This window comes from Phyllostomus discolor, chromosome X, assembly GCF_004126475.2.
Source record: "Phyllostomus discolor isolate MPI-MPIP mPhyDis1 chromosome X, mPhyDis1.pri.v3, whole genome shotgun sequence".
Lineage (NCBI taxonomy): Eukaryota > Metazoa > Chordata > Mammalia > Chiroptera > Phyllostomidae > Phyllostomus > Phyllostomus discolor.
In genome coordinates this window covers 95,703,602-95,723,328 of record NC_050198.1, presented here as the reverse complement: position 1 = coordinate 95,723,328, position 19,727 = coordinate 95,703,602, and the positions used below count along the sequence as shown (strand labels likewise).

Here is a 19,727-nt window from a genome sequence, read left to right as displayed (position 1 = left end):
GCTTTCTCTAGGCCTGCTGTCCAGCCATCAACCAGTGACCATCATTCTGGGACTCTGCTTCACTCCTCATATCTGTGTTGAAATAGATTCAGCGTCTTCCTCCTTCTTCGGATACTCCTTTGCATAGGTGGAGTACAACTCAGATAGCTTTCTGAGAAAGTGTACATGAAAGGGAAATGTTTTAAACAATTGCATGCCTGCACATAGTTTTCTGTTGTTGTTGTTACACTTGTTAGATTGGCTGGGTTTAGAATTCTACAATGAAATTTTGTTTTTCAGAAATTTGAAGGCTTTGCCCCATTGTCTTCTATTTCCAATTTTGCTGAGAAGTCCACTATAAATTATGATGCTTTTTATTTGACCTGTATTTTTTTCCCTCTGGAAACTTTCAGGATATTTTTGTTGTCCCAATTTGTAATTTAATTTTATAGTGATGTGCCTTGGTATGAGTCTTTTCTCATTTATTGAGCTTGGTTCTTGGCGTCCTTTTGACCTAGAAATTTAATAGAAGTTTTTCTTGTGTTATTTCTTCACTAGTCTTCTTTTTTTTTTTTCATGGATATAATGCTCATCTCTAAGGATAGAAATTAAATTTTCTTGAGTTTTTTTCTTCCCTGCCTTACCTCTTTCTCCAAATCTCTTCCTTTGGTGTATTTGTTTTGGTCTTTCTTTCAGGTAAGAATCATGACTCAAATTTCCAGTGGTCCTTGGCTGTCCATTTATATTTAACAGTGAGGCACTAAAAAACAATAGGAAGTTCTGTACATGTGGGTTTCTCTTAGGCTGATCAGTTTCTAACAAAGAAATCTTTCATTCATTCTCCTGCCGGGAGTTATGTGGGCAGAGTGGTGGTATGCCGTGTTTCTGGGTAACCCAGAGAAAAGAAGGGAATTGGAGTCTCTCTAGTCATATGCAGACTTCTCTTTAATCCTCTATCAGCAGATGATGCTTTATCCCTGCCTTCCTCTGTGTCTGCTCTCTGTGTGAATTCAAATCCTCGGGTTTGGTACGTCCACAGAGGAAACCTCTGCTCCTCTCTGTGGTTCTAGGGGATAAACCGGCTTGTTTCTTCTTGCCGTTTGTCCTGCATGAGTCATATTTTAGCTTTGCCACTCTGCTAGCTCAGTTACCACTCACCCAACTGTTTTCCTTTTCCAAAATGTATTTATATCTTCTGACTGCTCTTTTCATCCTTGCTGACTTATATACCCTTCTTTTAGGTCATTTTAGTGGGATTTCAGGAGGGAGCAAGTTAAATATGTAGCTCGATCTTTCATGTAACAGGACGTGAAAATGCAGCTTTTTTTCCCCAGTTGAATGTCTTTTGGCCTTTTCAGAGTAAACAAAGGATTAACATTTAGGCTGAGAAATTATTCTTCTTTTCTTGTGCTCTTGCCTGGAAACATGGGGATGTGTCCCCCAGTGTAGCACCAGCTGTATAAGGAGGTGCTGCTAATGAGCTATAATACAGCTGTAGTAAGGTATCCTGTCCTTTTATGCATGGAAATCAAACATACTTGTGCTCCAAAACCTAAAAGTTAAGAGGACATAAATGCTGTACACCTGAATCTAATATAAAATAATATTGAATGTAAACTGTAATTGAGAAATAACATTTATTGAAAATGGAATCTAAAAAAGAGGAAATCTTAATATAAACAGTACTTTTAAAATCACGTGTAAATTGCTATCTCTTTTTTAAAAGATTTTATTTATTTACTTTTAGAAAGGGGAAGGGAAGGAGAAAGAGAGGGAGAGAAACATCAATCAGTTACCTCTCATTTGCGCCCTGACCAGGGACCAACCCAGAACCCAACCCAGAACCCAGGCATGTGCCCTGACCAGGAATCAAACTGGTGACCTTTCAGTTTGTAGAACGATGCCCAACCAACTGAGCCACACCAGTCAAAGCTGTCTCTCCTTCTAAGCTATACTTTTTCTATCACTGCGAAGCATTACCATAGAAAATTTTGAAGAGGTATAGGTTCTGACTAATGAAGATTACCATGAGTTATAGTAGCCTAGGACTCAAATATTTGAGTAATTCCTTTTGTGGAGTTGATGAGACAATTATTGACTGAATGTGGTATGTGTAATAAAGACATACTAGTTTTTACCCTTCTGATTGGTACAAATTTGGAAGTCTGGTAGTGATATCAAATGTTAACAAGGGTACAGAAAAACAAATACTCTCATACACATATATAGCTATCAGGAGCGTAAATTGGAATAGCCACTTTGGAGGACAATTTTGTAGTATCTGTGAAAATTGAAAACGTGTACTCCCCATGATCCTATAAATTCCACTTGTCTGTACTCTAGAAAAACCTGGCACATGTGCATGGAAAGCATGTACAAGAATATTTCATTATGGCAGAAAACCAGAATGAGATAGTTCTATATATGCAGTGATATAAATAAGTCTCCAAGACCAGGTTTTTTAAAAAGGGAAGTTACAGAATAATATATACATTAAGTATAATTCTTTTTATCTTTAATATATTTCAATAGGCACACACATACATATATGCACATTTGTGTGTGTGTATACATTATATATTATTTTTGTGTCTATTTACATATAGTATATATTTTAGACATTTTCTGCATATATTTATTAATAACATATATTCTATGGATTTACATATATGTATAAATGTCTAGAATATGTAAACATCTAGAAAACCATCTGGAAGTCCTGCATTAAGCCAGTAACTGTGGTCACTTCTGGAGAAGGGACTGGAATTTTGGCAGAGGTGGGGCAGTCAAGGGGACTTGCCCTTTGTATATGTTATCTGGACTTTTTTTTTTCACAAGAATGTCTTCAGCAGAAGTAGCTTTTTGAAGCAGCGTGTGAGTTAGTGTGGTCTTTTGTCAGCTTCCACCATGGCGTACCGTGGCCAGGGCCAAAAAGTGCAGAAGGTGATGGTGCAGCCCATCAACCTTATCTTCAGATACTTGCAAAATAGATCTCGGATTCAGGTGCGGCTTTATGAGCAAGTGAATATGCGAATAGAGGGCTATATCATTGGTTTTGATGAATACATGAACCTTATATTAGATGCTGCAGAAGAGATTCATTCTAAAACAAAGTCAAGAAAACAACTAGGTCAGATCATGCTGAAAGGAGATAATATTACTCTCCTCCTAAGTGTCTCCAACTAGAAATGACTAATGAAATGAAAAATCATTGAGGAGCAATACAGTTTGTGTTTTTTAAGTGTTCTTTGTTGCGGGTAGTCCTTGAACATTTATTCATATCGTTTTGAGTACCCTTTTGCTATTGCCAGACCACAATAAATGCTATGTGATTGCTTTTATAAAAAAAATAATTTCTTCATATGTTAGTTCTATAAGTAAACATACATATACATGTATGTTACTGCCAATTTAAATATGTGAGGTAACTATAAAGCAGTGAGTTCAACTTTTATTGGTTACACTGAAGTGGTTTGGGATATTTCGTGGAAAACAGCTCATGCCTATTGAGAAAGCTTCTCAGCTAAAGCCCTAGCTAATGTGCCTTTGCTTCTTGGTGTCATTTCAGTGCTGGTCTAGTGCTTGCATATACTCTTGTTGGCTGCCAGCCACTCTTTCACCTTTCATCATTTTCCTTTCATCTTTTTTCATTGTGATAACAGGAAGGAATCTGCCCATTGGGTCTTTCCCAGTCTTCAAAACTAATGTGTTTCCTAAATGCACACAGATCTACAGTTGCTACTGAGTACATGTTTGAAAGTTCTGAATATAGGGATGTTTGTGCAACTCTGTACAGTTTATAAAATGTCTTTACTTTTTTATCTTATTTGATCTTTCCAACAACCCCTTGATGCAAATGGGGTGGTTAAGTGTTTAGATAGAGGTGGCAACTCTTGGGGTCCCTGAGACCACCCCAGGTTTGACAATTCGCCAGGAGGACTCACAGGACTCAGCATGTGGCCACACTCATGGCCAAGGTTTATTACAGTGAAAGGGTACAAAGCAAAATCAGCAAAAGGCAAAGGCACGTGGGGCCAAAGTCTGAAGGAAACCCACGGAGTCACGCAGAATGTATCTTCTTTTTCCAGCAAAGGGTTGTGACAACATGTGTGAAATGTTGTCCATCAGGGCAGTTTCTCCGAGCCTAGGAATCCAGGGTTTTTACCTGGGGCCAGTCATCTAGGTCTTCTCTGCCCAGCACATACCAGAACTCGAGACTCTCAGTAGGAAAGCATGTGTTCAGGATAAACCATCTTGTTCTCACAGTTCAGGAATAGGGAGCCACTTTTATCAGTTACGGAATGGTGGGAACCCTACCAAAACCCAAGTTTTTCAGACATGAGCCAAGAACCAAACTTCCAAGCAGGCCTGTTTAAAGATAGTAGTCTCACGCCTGCTATAGTAACGCTGTTCTGCACAGAAACTAGAGCTAAAACAGATGAAGTGACTTTCCTTAAGATATTTAGATTGTAAGTCCTGGAATCAAGGCTCAAGCCCAGGCCCCTGGATTCCAAGTCCATCCTTTTCCCACTGCCTAACATCGGTCTCCGTCAAATCAAGTACAAATGTTTTTAGTGTGCAATTGAAGGGGTGAAATTAAGTGCATAATTCCTTAAGACATGGAATGTTGAAGCAATTTTCTTCCCGTGCCTTTAATGCCTTCTTTGTCTCTGACCTATAACATTTGTAGGATAACATAAAAAATCTAGAATTGGAAGTCATCAATCTGCAGAAGGAAAAGGAAGAACTGCTTGCTGAAATTCAGACAACAAAGAAGGATGTCAACCAAGCCAAGTAAGAAAAAAGTCAATAACAATCCCATCAAGTTCTTACCATGCACGAGGAGCTGTAGAGGAAGTGGAGAAGCAAAAGAGCCATTTCCTGTCCCCATGAACTTTCAACTTCGTTCTGGAGGGAAGAGCTAAACACAAGAAAAGTTAGTTCATTGAGATGATAAACAACATGTGATAGTGACAGGAAAAGAATGCCATGACACAGCATAGGATTAGTAGCCAGATGCATTTCTTAGGTAGTAATTGCTCAAAGGGTTCAGAGGCAGGACATATTGGTTTAGGCTGCCATGGCCCAGGATGGCCTTGTAAGGAGTTAGCATTGGAGCTGGGTTTTGAAAGATCAGCCATCCTTCCAGACAGCAACAGTTTGTCCCCTCACTGATGCTAAATTAACTTGTGAATAGAATTAATGTGCAGGCTAGTAAATGGAAAATCAGTCCAGCCATTTCTTAGTCAGTTAACAATAAAACCAAGACAGATAACCAGAGTATCCTTCCCCTCAAACCTCTGCCTTAATCTCTATTCTGCCTTCTCTTTGCTCAGTGCCTCTGTTACATCTCTCTGTTGAGTCTCAGGATCATGTTCTTAAAAGTTACGCTAAATGTTTCCTTTCTGTCTCGCATTTGTGTAATCGTTATTGGAATTATTTCTTACAGCTAAAGTGAAATGGTTTCAAAGAACCATCCCTTTAATACACAGCGGCGTGGGGGGCTATATTGAAGCAATGACGTCGTTACATACTCATAAAAATCGTTCTTTCACTGTGCCTTAAGGCCCCATTATTGAGACAGTTCTGATTGTTTGGGTGGCATTTCATATTTAATGATGGCTGTGTGACTGGTCACCTATTTCATATGCATCCGGGTTATAAGCCTGGGAGTCTAATGCTATGTCTTCCGGAGTCAGGCTTTGCTGCTGCTGGTCGTCATTTCTGCAGCCTCTGTGTTTAGGTTGAGTGAGCGCCGCCGCAAACGTCTCCAGGAGCTAGAGGGTCAAATAGCTGATCTGAAGAAGAAACTGAACGAACAGTCCAAACTTCTGAAGCTGAAAGAATCCACAGAACATACTGTCTCCAAACTGAACCAGGAGATACGGGTATTAACCTTTCATCCATGCATTTACCCTGCTGAAACTTACAAGCATAGGTGTTCCATTTGGAATTGTACTATAGAGGTGTTTTCAGGTGAGAAAGCAGCAGACAGGGTCACCATTTCCAGTGTGTGAATCTCCACAAATGTCCCTTTTGCAGGACGTTTTTCTAGCAATTATCTAGAATGTGAATAACAAAACCCTTCTTTGACATTCAGAGTGTCATGTTAGATTCTCTGAAACCAAAGGGCAAAGATACCTTAATATTCAGTGGTAATATCCTGACCACCTTCCATGGTTGTGTGAAATAATTTCATAAAGTTGTTACAAAATGACAGACACCTAGAGAAAATTTTCAGTTATTGAACATTCAGTGTGTCTGCGAAGGGCTGGTTATAGGCCACTTGTACTGAAACCTTTGGATACAAAGGCAGCTAGGTGGGTTTGTCCTGAGGCTTGGTAGATATTTCCTTGAAATTTCATTTATATACCACGAATTTAGGGCTGGATTTAGCTTGTGGGCACATTTTTGTTTTTATTTCTTCAGAGTGTTTATTTGTGTAATCTGTGCTTGGAAACCCTTTGCAGGCACAGCAAGGGTTTCCAGGTACAGACGCAGGCAAGCCCGATCTGAAAATCTGCTGGCGGCCTTCTCAGCTTACTTTGCACTCTTCTTAATGGTCAGGCTCTCCATCTGCACATCAACCTAGAAAAAATGCACGTAACTAATACTTGTACTGGTTTTTGTTTTTCCAGGTGATGAAAAACCAGCGGGTACAGTTAATGCGTCAGATGAAAGAAGATGCTGAGAAGTTTAGACAGTGGAAGCAACAAAAAGACAAAGAAGTAATCCAATTAAAAGAACGAGTAAGTAACGACCCTCCTCAAAAGTAATAAACCCTTCTCTGGGCTAATGAACTTTAAATCATTTTTTTCTTTTCTTTTTAATACTTTTCTTTTTTAAAAGTTTTTATTTATTTATTTTTAGAGAGAGGGAAAAAGAGAGGGAGAGAAACATCAATGTATGGTTGCCTCTCATGTGACCCCCACTGGGGACCTGGCCCACAACCCAGGCACGTGCCGTGACTGGGAATCGAACTGGCGACCCTTTGGTTTGCAGCCCATGCTCAATCCACTGAGCTATACCAGCCAGGGCTAAATCGTGTCTTTTTAAAATAACTACTGTCTCCAAACATGTGACACATTCATGAATTTAATAGGTACTTATTAAATGTCTACTATGTGCAAGGTACTACCCAGTAGATACCACAGAAAATAGAAAGATGAGTAGTATGTGAACTCTGCCACTGAAGAATGCCTTATTTAAGGGGAAGATGAGACATAAGCATGGTTTTCTCCGATATAAGGAATAAAGACATCTGTGCTTTACAAATGATCTGAAACACCACAGTAATTCAGAAAGGGAAGCGCACTTCCAGTTGGAGTGAAAAAGATGAAAGGTGAGCAGGCCTTGAATAACAGGGAGGGTTTTCATAGTGACAAGTACAGGCATTGCGGGTGGGGCAGCAGGAGATGACGACTTTGTAGGCGTATTCAGGGAATGGCCAATGGCCCAGGTGGGGTGGAGGATGGTAGTAGAAGATTCCACTGGAAAGACAAGTCGACGCTGTATTGTTAAAGATCCAAGAAGCTGGAACTAGATTTTATTAGCCAAGTAAAGATTTTTAAGGTTTCTGAGAAACAGAGTGTTATCAGCTAAGTAGTGCTTTAGAAAGATAGGTCTGGGAGTAATATGCAGAACAAGCTGAAGTATTAAGAAAGTGGAGGCCAGAACACAAGGTAAGAAGACATTGTATGTTCCAGAAAGAGAGTACGGGCCTAAATTAGAGTCGTAAGTGTTCTTGGAAAGGGTATCAATTTGGAGACGCTTTTAGAATTGGCCAGAATGTGATATGTCAAGAAATAAGGAGAGATGTACTTCAGAATGGTAGCACGCAGGAGCTTCATGAACTCTACTCAGTAAGAGAAGTACAACTGCTAAAATTTATGGAAACAACCACTAAAAATCTCTGGAAACTGTCTTAAGGACATACAGCAAATAAACAATTATCCAAGGAACTCTGCTTAATCTCAATAACAACAGCAAGGGTCAGTGGCATTTGAACCACCACCAACTCCCCCTTCCCCCTAATAACCCCGCACCTCTAGTCTCTGGCTGTGGTTTCTCCTGTTCCATCCCCCTTGGCTCCATGCTACTGAAGCTCTGTTTCAGGCGAGGGCAGCCAGGAGGTCTGGGTGCCCCTTCTTCCATGCAGCCCCCACACAGAGGGTGAAAGCTCTACCCCTGCTGTGCAAGGCCGGGAGTACGGGGGCCTGATTACCCCAGCCCATCTAACCATGGGGTGTAGGTTCCATGTCAGGAGAGGCAGGCCAGAAAAAAAAATAGGGTCTACTGTCCCAGCACAGCGCCCTACTTAGAACAGAAATGTCACTCAGAGAAGAAGGCTGCTGTCCCTTCCCCCAGGCCCTGAGCTGGGGTGCAGAGGTTCTGCCCATGGGGGAGCGGCAAGCCACAGGCTCAGCCATAGGGTACCACCCTCTGTAGGGGGACTGATTTCATCTGGGGAAAGAGTTTGGAAAAGTTAAAACCTAAAGGCGCTGTCAACCAAGAATCATAGACAGCAGTTTTCTTTCAAAATTGAAGGCAAAATTAAGACATTCCCAGGTAAACCAAAGCCAAGATCTACGTTACAAGAAATACTAAAAGAACTTCAGACTGAAAGCAAGTGATGTGAACAGTAATTTGACTCTGCACGCACACACTGACAAAAACAAAGAGTGGCAATAAAGGTGTCATTCTAAAAGACTGTAATTATATATTACTTTTCCTCTCATACCTGATTTGAAAAGCAACTGTATAAAGTGATATGTATGCAATTGTATTGATGGGCCTATAATATATAGAAATGGAAAATATTTGACAATACCAGGTAAAGGAGGTGGCTGGGAGCAAAGTTGTATTTGAGCAAGGATATGACATCAGATGGTAACAACAATCTACAGGAAGAAATAAGGAGAAATGGGAAGGGTCAATACGAACAAATTCTATAAATACGTATTTGCTTTCCTCTTAGCTCAGCTTGTTTAAAGGTCATAAATTATATAAAGTGATAATTATTATAATATATTTTGGGGGTATAGATATAATATGCATAACAATAACAGCACAAAAAAGGGAAGAGAAAACAGAGCTCTACAGGAATAACGCTTCTAGATCTCACTGGAATTAAGTTAATATAAATCTGAAGTACATTCTGATACGACGTTTATTATAAGCACTAGAGCAATTACCAAGAATGTAACTCAAAAACATAGTGAAATAATGATTCAAGTAATTAATATGCTGTAGTCATATTCACTTAATATGAAAGAAAGCAGTAAAGGAAGAATGAAGGAACACAAAAGATAAAACAAAAAGTAAACTTGAAAACATAAATCCAGACATATCAAAAACAACATAATTGGAGTGGATAAAACAGTCTCATCAAAAGGCAGAGATTGTCAGACTGAATTTAAAAAACCCAAGGTCTATAATGAGATATGCTGTCTACAGAAGACATGTAATGGACTCAAAGATACAAATAAGTTGAAAGTAAAAGGATGGAAAATGATCCATCATTCACACATCAACCATAACAATGCTGAAGTGGCTTTACAGACAAAATACACTTTGGGACACAAAATGTTGCTGGAAATGAAAGGAAACATTTTATAGTGATAAAAGAGTCAATCCCTCAGGAAGATATAACAATTATAAAAATATTCACCTAACAGAGCCCCAAAATACACAAAGCAAACACTGACCAAAATGAAGGGTTAAATAGACAAATGAAAAATAATATTTGGCTATTTCAATACCGCGCTTTCTTTTTTTTTTAATTTTTTTATTGTTCAATTACAGTTGTCCCCCTTTTCCCCCATTGCTGTCCTCACTCCTACATTCAATCCTCCCCAGTGTCCTTGTCCACGAGTCCTTTATACATGTTTCAATAATAGAGAGAGCAACTATGCACAAGATCAGCAAGGATATAAAAGACTTCAAAAATATTGTAAACGGACTAGGCCTAACAGACATCTGTACTCCAATTGACAACAGCAGGCTATATATTCTTCTCAAGTGCACGTGGAACATTCTCCAGGATAGACCATACATATGTTAGGCCATAAAACATGCATAAATAAATTTAAAAGAACTGAAATAATACAAAGTATGTTTTCCAACATATTTAGGAAATTTGTAAATCTGAGGAAATTAAACAAAGACAACATAACAGAACTTATGGGATGCAGCCAGAAGATGCTTAGAGGGAAATTTATGGTTGTAAGTGCCCATATTAAAAATAAAGAAAGAGCCCAGGCTGGCATAACTCAGTGGATTGAGTGCAGGCCTGTGAATCAAAGGGTCACCGGTTTGATTCCCAGTCAGGGCACATGGCTGGGTTGCCGGCCAGGTCACCCAGTAGCGGGGTGTAGCAGGGGCAACCACACATCAATGTTTCTCTCCTTCTCCTTCTCTTTCTCCTTCCTTTCCCCTCTCTCTAAAAAGAAATAAAATATTTTAAAAAAATGAAGAAAGACCTCAAACCAATAAACTAGCTTTCTACTTTAAGACACTGAAAAAAGGAACAGAAAACTAAACCAAAGCCAGCAGTTAGAAAGAAATACTGTATTAAAGGTTAGAATAGAAATTAATGAAATAGAGGGTAGAAAAACAATGGAGAAAATCGATAACACCCAAAGTTAGTCCTTCGAAGTGATCAACAAATACAAACTTTTAGGTATGCTTCATAAGAAAAAGAGACAGAAGATTCAAATTACTAAAATTAGGAGTGAAAGAGGGGCCACTGCTACTAACGTTTCAGAAGGAAAAGATTGTAAGGGAATATTATGAAAACCATAAGCCACCAAATTAGAAAGCCTCAATGAAATGGAAAAACTCTTGGAAAGATGGAAACCACCAAAACTGAAGATGCAATAGAAAATCTTTACAGACCTGTAACAAGAGATTAAGTTTATTAGTTTAAAACTTCCTAGAAAGCAAAGCCCAGGCACAGATGGCTTCACTAGTAAGTTCTATGCAACATTTAAAGAAGAAATAATACCTTTTGCGACAGCATGGGTGGACCTGGAGATTATTACACTAAGTGAAAAAGCCAGTCAGAGAGAGACACATACCATGTGATCTCACTTATATGTGGAACCTAATGAACAAAATAAACAAGCAAACAAAATAGAAATAGAGGCATGGACACATGGAATGGACAGACAGCTAGCTATCAGAGGGGAGGGGGGCTGGATGAAATAAGGGGAAGGGATCAGCCAAAGAACATACATGCATGACCCACAGACACAGACAACAGTGTGCGGATGGCCAGTGGGAAAGGGGGACAGCAGGGGCTGGGTGGAGGTGAACAAAGGGAGGGAAAATGGGGACATCTGTAATAGTGTCAGCAATAAAAATAAAGAGAAAAAAGAAACAATAGTAAAAAAACAACAACAGGAAATTACCCATATAATAAAAATATCTAAGGTGAATGTAGATCATTACTTAGAAAAATGTAAGAAAAGAAATGATACCAGATTTTCAGAAATTATTCCAAAAATCAGGGAGAACACTTTCCGACTCATTATATGAGGCCAGTGTTTCCCTGATAACAAAACCATGCAAAGGCATCCCAGGAAGAGAAAACCACAGACCAACATCGCATGAATATAGATGTGAAACTCTTCAACATAAAACGAACAAACCGAATCCAGCAACATATAAAAAGAATGACACACCACAACCAAGTAAGGTTTTAAAAGAAATGCTAGCCTTCTTTAACATCTGAAATCAACTAAGGTAATACACCATATCAGTAGAATAAAGGACAAGAACCACACGACCATCTCAATAGACACAGAAAAAGCATTTCACAAAATCCAACATTCTTTCATGATTTAAAAAACAAAAACACTCAAGAAACAAGGAGGAGAAAGAAACTTCCTCAACCTTATAGAAAGGCATTAATGAAAACCCTGCAACTGGCATCATCCTCACTGGTGAAAGAACAACTTTCACCCTAAGGTCAGGAACAAGAGAAGGATATCTGCTCTTGCCATTCTGTTCAATATTGCCCCGGAGGTTCTAGCCAGGGCACCTAGACAAAGAAAAATATATAAAAAGCATCCAGATTGGAAAGAAAGAAACAAAACTATCTCTGTTAGCAGATGACATGATCTTTTAGAATATGCACATTCAGCAAAGTTGCAGGATTTAAGTTCACCATATGAAAATCAGTTGTTTTCTATACATCATCAACTAACAGTTTAAAAATGAAATTAAGAAAACAAGTCCATTTAGAATAGCATCAGTAAGAATAAAATACTTGGGAATCAACTGAACAAAATATTTGTAAGTCTTAGACACTAAAAACTACAAAACATCATTACATTAATTAAAGATCTAAATAAACAGAAAGATAACTCATGTTCACGGATGGGAAAGCTTCATATTCTTAAGATGGAATACTTCCCAGACTGATGTACAGCTTCAAACCCAATCAAAATTGCACCTGGCTTACTTGCAGAAGTTCACATGTTGATTCTGAAATTCATATGCAAATGCAAGTGACCCAGAATAGTCCTAAGATTCATGAAAGAAGAGGAAATTTGAGATATCACATCTATCACCTCTTTTTTAGTGTGTTGAGAATACTTGAGATGTACTCTTGCAGCAAATGTTAGGTACGCAATACAGTATTATTAACTATAGTCACTCTGCTATACCTAGATCCCCAGAACTTAGCTATCTTGTAACTGAAAGTTTGTACCCTTTGACTAACCTTTTCCCCATCCCAGTTTCTGGTAACGAATGTTCTGCTCTCTGGTTCTATGAGTTTAACTTTTAGATTCCACATATAAGACATACAGTATTTGTCTGTCATCCATGTTGTCGCAAATGGCAGGGTTTCCTTCTTGTTTGTGGCTAAATAATATTCCATTGTGTGTATATATAAAATTTTCATTATCCATTCATCTGTTCATATCTTGGTTATTGTGTACAATGCTGCAATAAATATGAGAATGCAGATATCTCTTAAAGATAGTGATTTCATTTCCTTTGGATATATACACCCAATAGTGGGATTGCTAGATTTTATAGTAGTTCTATTTTTAATTTTTTTTTGAGAAATCTCTTCTTTTCCATATTGACTATACCATTGAAAAACTGTTGTTACATTATAAGGTTTTGTTTCAGTGAACTGAATAGCAATTCAAAGTCTGGCTTATTTTTTCCTCAGGACCGAAAGAGGCAATACGAGCTGCTGAAACTTGAAAGAAACTTCGAGAAACAGTCTAATGTGCTTAGACGTAAAACAGAGGAGGTAAGAAAATCCAGTCTGCTGAGTCAGGTGGATTGCTTAGATGCTGGCAAAGCAGTATCCCTTAAATGAGCCAGTGTCCTGAGAAACCAGGGATGCCAACCTTGCCCAGCAGTTCCTAAGTCTTGACCCCTGTTTATATGTCAGGAAATGTGAGCAGATAACCTGGTGAAAGTGGTGCTATTCACGTAAGGATTTTTTTCTAATCGGACTTGCTTCTTTCCAAAACATCACAGAATAATATTGGTATGTGACATTTCCAGATGTGTGCTTTCAAGTGTGCAGTGCATCCTTGAAATATGGGTGGCCTACCCCCTCCTCCCCCGGGCTCTCAAGCGGGAACTTTTGACCAATACAGGCTTTGGAGCCTAGGAAAGGTGCACATTTGACATGGAGACTTAGAAACTTGGTTCCCACGCAAACTCAAGCCATAGACTTGTTTTCTTTTTCTTTACTAATATGCTGGAAATGAGAATGTTCTTTTTGTCCTGCAATTTAACATTCCTGTGAGCTGTTTTTATTTAGGCAGCAGCTGCCAACAAGAGGCTCAAGGATGCTCTCCAGAAACAACGGGAAGTTGCAGATAAGCGGAAGGAGACTCAGAACCGTGGGATGGAAGGCACCGCCACGCGAGTGAAGGTGTGGACAGTTCGCACGGCCATTTGTCTTTCGTGTATTGGGGACAGGAGAACAGGGGAAATCGCTTTCTTTTCATTTAGAAGGAAGCCTCGAAATCTGAAGGCCGACCTGAAAGCCTTATTTCCTAAAGAAGGGAATACATGAGTGGTTGTCAAAGACCAAGAGTAGACAACCCTTTCTGTCCCTGCCCCTCTTGAGGTTCAATAAATTTCTTGGCAGTGTTATTGAGGTATAACTGACCCACAGTAAAGTGTGCATATTTAAAATGTACAATTTAATAAGTTTTGACACAGATATGCCCCCATGAAATCACCATAACCAAGATGACATCAGTGTCCATCACAACCAAAACTCTGTACCCTTTATAATCCCTCCCTCTCCCCGAGCCCCCTCTTCTACCCCTCACCTCAATGTAACCATTCATCTGCTTTCTGTCAGTATGTATTCATTTTTAGAATTTTCTAGATTCTTCATTTTTAGAATTTTTAGAATTTCTAGATTCTTCATTTTTAGAATTTTCTAGAATTTCTAGCTTCATTTTTAGAATTTTTAGAATTTCTAGATTCTTCATTTCTAGAATTTTCTAGAATTTCTACATTCTTCATTTCTAGAATTTTCTAGAATTTCTAGATTCTTCATTTTTAGAGTTTTCTAGAATTAATTTTCTAGAATTTTGTGAGTTTTAATCATAGAGTAATTTTTTCTGGCTTCCACTCCACATAATTAGTTTGACATTGATCCATGTGGTGGTATTTATGAATACTTCTTTCCTTTTTTTATTGCCAAGTGGCATCCCATTCTATAGAGATACCACAGGGTTTTTTTTAATTCACTCACCTATCGACAGACTTTTGTTTCTAGTTTTTGACTACTACAAATATTGTACTGAACATTCACGGACAAGTCATTGTGTGCGTACATGTTTTCATTTTGGGGGATAGAAAACCTAGGAGTGGAATGGCTGGCTCATCTAATAAGTATATATTTTAACTTTGTTTGTTGTGTATGAACAACAGAAATTTATTTCTCACAGTTCTGGGGGCTGAAAAGTCCTAGGTCAAGATGCTGGCAGATTTAGTTCCTGGTGAAGGGCCACTTCCTGCTTTATAGATGGCGGTCTTCTCCCTGTGGCCTCACATGGTTGAGGAGGATGCGTATTTTTACTTCTAAGCAACTGCCAAATTGTTTTCCAAAGTGATTGCACCACTTTACATTCCCACTAACAATGGATGAGGGTTCCCCTTGCTGTATTTTCCCAATGATATGTAGTTTGAATATGGTCAGTCCTTTCAATTTTACCTATTCTAGTAGATAGGGAGTAGTACTCCGTTGTGATTTAGTTTTCATTTCCCTAATGACTAGCGACGTTGAGCACCACTTCATGTACTTACTTGGTATATATTTTATGAACTATCTGTTCAAATCTTTTTCCTGTTTTTAATCGGGTTGTATTTTTTTCTTATTGTTGAGTTACAATTCTTTATATGCTCTACATATATTCAGCAAAGGGGTTTTTTTAAAAGATTTTTATTTATTTATATTTAAGATTGTATTTATTTTTAGAGAGAGGGAAAGGGATGGAGAAAGAGAGAGAGAAAACTCAATGTGAGAGAGAAACATCGATCGGTTGCCTCTCTTACATGCCCCAACACGGGACTAAACCCACAACCCAGGCATGTGCCCTGACTGGGAATCAAACCAGTGAACTTTGGCTTTGTGGGACAACGCCCAACCAAGCCACACTGGTCAGGGTGCCTTTTAGATTTCTAACAGTATCTTTTGAAGAACAAAGCTTGAATTTTGATGCCATCCGATTTATTGGGATTTTTCTTTCATACTTGAAAGGCTTTCATGGTCTATTTTAAAAATCTTGTGGGGGGGAAATGCAGACAACTGTAAATGAACAACAATAAAGTAATTAAAAAAAAGGAATCTTGAAGGTCACAAGGTTTTCTCCTAAGCTTTCTTCTAGAAGTTACATAATGTTAAGCTTTATCTTTAGGTCTATGATTCATTTTGACTTGACACCTTTGTCAAAGTCAATTGTTCATAAGTGAATTTCTAGATTCTATTCCACTGATTTAACATGTCTATCCTTGATTACGCCGGCTTTGTAATAAGTCCTGAAATCAGGCAGTATTATTTTTCTAAACTTGTTATTCTTTTTCAAAATTGCTTTGGGGTGACTAGGTCCTTTTCATTTCCATACAAAGTTTAGAAACAGCTTATCAATTTGTACAAAAAGTCTGTTGAGCGTTTGAGTAGGACTGCTTAGAATTTACAGATATATTTGAGGAGAACTTACATTTTAACAACATTGAGTCTTGTTCCATGAAAACACTACACCTCTTCATTTAGCTAAGTCTTCTATTTTTCTCAGCAGCGTTTGCATTTTCAGGGTACGGGTGTTACACATTTGTCAAATAATATGATATATTCTTATGAGATTAGGTATGATTTTTTTATTTCAATTTCCAGTTGTTTGGATGTACTTGCTGGTTCTTATAGCTTTTTTGTGGTCCTTAGGATTTTCCACATAGGCAATCATGGCAACTGCCAATAGGGACAGTTTTATTTATTTCTATTCATTCTGTATGCCTTTTTGTTTTGTATTTTTAGAAGATTTTAATTTATTTATTTTTAGGGAGAGGGATAAACAAAGGGAGAGAAGCATCAATGTGTGGTTGCCTCTCGCACACCCCCTACTGGGGACCTGGCCTGCAACCCAGGCATGAGCTCTGACTGGGAATCGAACCAGCGACTCTTTGGTTTGCAGGCCAGCACTCAATCCACTGAGCTACACAACCCAGGGCTCAGAACATGCCTGGGTTACGAACCAGGTCCCAAGTATGAGGCATGTGAGAGGCCACCAAACATTTATGTTTCTCTCCCTCTCTTTCTCCTCCCTTCCCCTCTCTCTAAAAATAAATAAATAAAATCTTTATAAAAATTTATTGGCATGAAGTTATTTATAATATTCCCTTATCCTTTTAACGACTGTAAAAGCTATATTTATGTCATCTCTCTCATTCATGTTATTGATATTTTGTATCTTTTCTCTTTTTTCCTAATCAGTTTGGCTAGAAGTTTGTCAGAGAACCAGCTCATTCTTACAAATGTTTAAGGTGCTAAATTTTATGTTACATATATTTTACCACAATAAAAATTACCCCAAAAAACTTCAGTTCATTGATTTCTGATCTGAATCTTTATTATTTCTTTATTTCTGCTTTGGATTTCATTGGCTCCTACTTTTTTTCATTTCTTTTTTCAATTTTAATTTTTATCTTTTTCATTTACACTTGACATTCAATATTACATTAGTTTCAGGTACGCAGCATAGTGGTTAGACACTTATATGACTCTCGAAGTGATCCCCCAATAAGTCTAGTACCCCCCTGGCACCACATGTAGTTATTGCAATATTGACTATGTTCCCTGCACTGTGCTTGGCATCCCTGTGACTATTCCGTAACTACCAATTGGTACAGTACTTCTTAATCCCTTCACCTTTTTCACCCAAAACCTCTTCCATAGGGCAACATGAGGGCATTGACTTGAGTGCTTTCTTCTTTTCTAATATAGGCACTTAGTGCTATAAATTTCCTCTTTAGTAGTCTTTTGATGACATCCCACAATTTTCGATAGTTGCGCTTTCCTGTTCACTCAATTGAAAGTACATTCCACTTGCCCTGTTGATTTCTTCTTTGTCCCATGGGTTATTTAGAAGTATGTTATTTAGTTTCCAAATATTAGGGGATTTTTCCAAATATCTTCCTGTTATGGTTTCTAATCTAATTCCGTTGTGGTTAGAGAACATACTTTGTATGGTTTGAATCCTTTCAAATTTATTGAGACTTATTGTGGCCTAGAATATGGCCAATCTTGGCAAATGTTGTATGTACTTGAGAGGAATGTGTACTGTGCTGTCGTCGGATAGTATTCTATAAACGTCAGCCATGTCTATGTGATCGACTATGCTGTTCATTTCTACTACATCCTTTCATCTACTTATTCTATCAGTTAGAGGTGGGTATTCAAATCTCCATCTAGAATTATGAATTTGTCTTTTTCTCCTTGTAGTTCTGTCTGGTTTGCTTCATGTATTTTTAAGTATATTTTCTTGATTATGCTATTACAGTTGTCCCATTTTCCCTCCTTTATTCCCCCCTCCTACCAGGATTACCCCCCCTTAGTTCATGTCCATGGGTCATACATATAAATACTTTGGCTTCTCCATTTCCTATACCACAGGTGGCAAACACAAGACCTGTGGGCCGAACCCGGCCCTCCACCTTGTTTTATCCGGCCCGGCACCTTGTTTCTACCCACCAGCAGTGCCGAGCTCTCACTTAACAGTTAAAGAGTAGTTACATTTATACAGTCCTAAGTAAACAGTAGTTACATTTATACAGTTCATTTGGCCCATTGAAGGCAATTGCAAGGCTGATGTGGCCACCGGTGAAAATGAGTTTGACACCCCCCTGTCCTATACTATTCAAAACCCGCCCTGTTCTATTTTGTGCCCACCAACTATGCTTCTTATTCTGTATACCTTTTCCCCCATTCTCCATTCTCCAGGTTCCCAATGATAACCATCCATGTGATGTCCATTTCTGTGATTCTGTTCCTGTTCTGGTTGTTTGCTTAGTTTGTTTTTTATTTTGTTTTTGTTTTAGGTTCAGTTGTTAATAGCTGTGAGTTTGTTGTCATTTTACTGTTCATGTTTTTGATCTTCTTTTTCTTAGATAAGTCCCTTTAACATTTCATATAGTAAGGGCTTGGTGATGATGAACTCCTTTAACTTGACTTTACCTGGGAAGCGCTTTATCTGCCCTCCCATTCTACACGATAGCTTTGCTGGGTAGAGCAATCTGGGATGTAGGTCCTTGCTCTAACAGTATGTTTCGTGTAGGCAGCATGTAGTTGGGTCTAGCTTGGTTAATCCAATGTTACAATCAGTAGGTTTGGGCCTATCATCTTGCTATTTGTTTTTTTATTTTCCCCATCTGTTCTACATTCCCTTTTTCCTTGTTTTCTGGCTTCTTTTGGATCAATTGAGTATTTTTATGATTCCATATTATCTCCTTTGTTGGCTTATGTATGATTTTGTTTCACATATTTTGGTGCTTCATTCGGGGCATAAACAAGGATTCAGTTCTCTTGAATAATTGACTCCTTTGCCATTATGAAATTACCTTTTTTAATCCTTGGTAATATTCTTTGGTGTGAATTCTACATTACTTGATATTACCATATTCACTCCCACTTTCTTTTTTGATTACTCTTATCATGATATATCTTCTGATGTGAAAGTGTTCTCAGGGATGATTACTTTTTTAAAAACTGAATTTAGTTAATTATTTGCTTAAAAATGTTTCATCCATCTAGTTTAAAGATTAAGAATTGGTATTGCCCTGGCCAGTGTGGCTCAGATGGTATGGAAGCTTCATTCCATAACCAAAAGGTTGTGGGTTCGATTCTCGGTCATGGCACATACCTAGGTTGCAGGTCTGGTCCCCAATCCAGGCATGTATAGGAGGCAGTTAATCGATGTTTCTCTCTCTTACTGTCATCCTTTCTCTTCTCCCTTCCTCTCTCTCTAAGAGCAATGGGGAAAAAATGTCCTCAGGTGAGGATTAAAATATAAGAATGGATATCTATTTATTAAGTAGACAATTAAAATATACTTGAATTCTATATCATGACTAGATAAGGACAAACCTTAAGGAGAAAATGGAGGTGATAAAGACAGGCTACAGAGAAATGTAGGATATCTGAAGAAAGATTTTCCTGCAGAAAGTCTCTTTCTTGTGACCTTCCGGGATCTTGCTGTTAAAAG

At 38.3% G+C, this 19,727-nt stretch overlaps 2 protein-coding genes across 2 annotated transcripts in view; both read left to right on the top strand.

The window, feature by feature from the left end:
- KIF4A (kinesin family member 4A) overlaps positions 1–19,727 on the top strand; it is a 108,857-nt gene that overhangs the window by 68,317 nt on the left and 20,813 nt on the right. The window contains exons 15-19 of the mRNA XM_028522542.2: positions 4,670–4,773; positions 5,723–5,867; positions 6,618–6,728; positions 13,166–13,249; positions 13,772–13,885. Coding sequence (XP_028378343.1) covers positions 4,670–4,773; positions 5,723–5,867; positions 6,618–6,728; positions 13,166–13,249; positions 13,772–13,885 — 558 coding nt within the window. The remainder of the gene's footprint in view (positions 1–4,669; positions 4,774–5,722; positions 5,868–6,617; positions 6,729–13,165; positions 13,250–13,771; positions 13,886–19,727) is intronic.
- Positions 2,822–3,312, top strand: LOC114504712 (small nuclear ribonucleoprotein E-like). Its single transcript, XM_036017201.1, has one exon. The coding sequence runs from the start codon at positions 2,887–2,889 to the stop codon at positions 3,163–3,165; it is 279 nt and encodes a 92-aa protein (XP_035873094.1). The 5' UTR covers positions 2,822–2,886; the 3' UTR covers positions 3,166–3,312.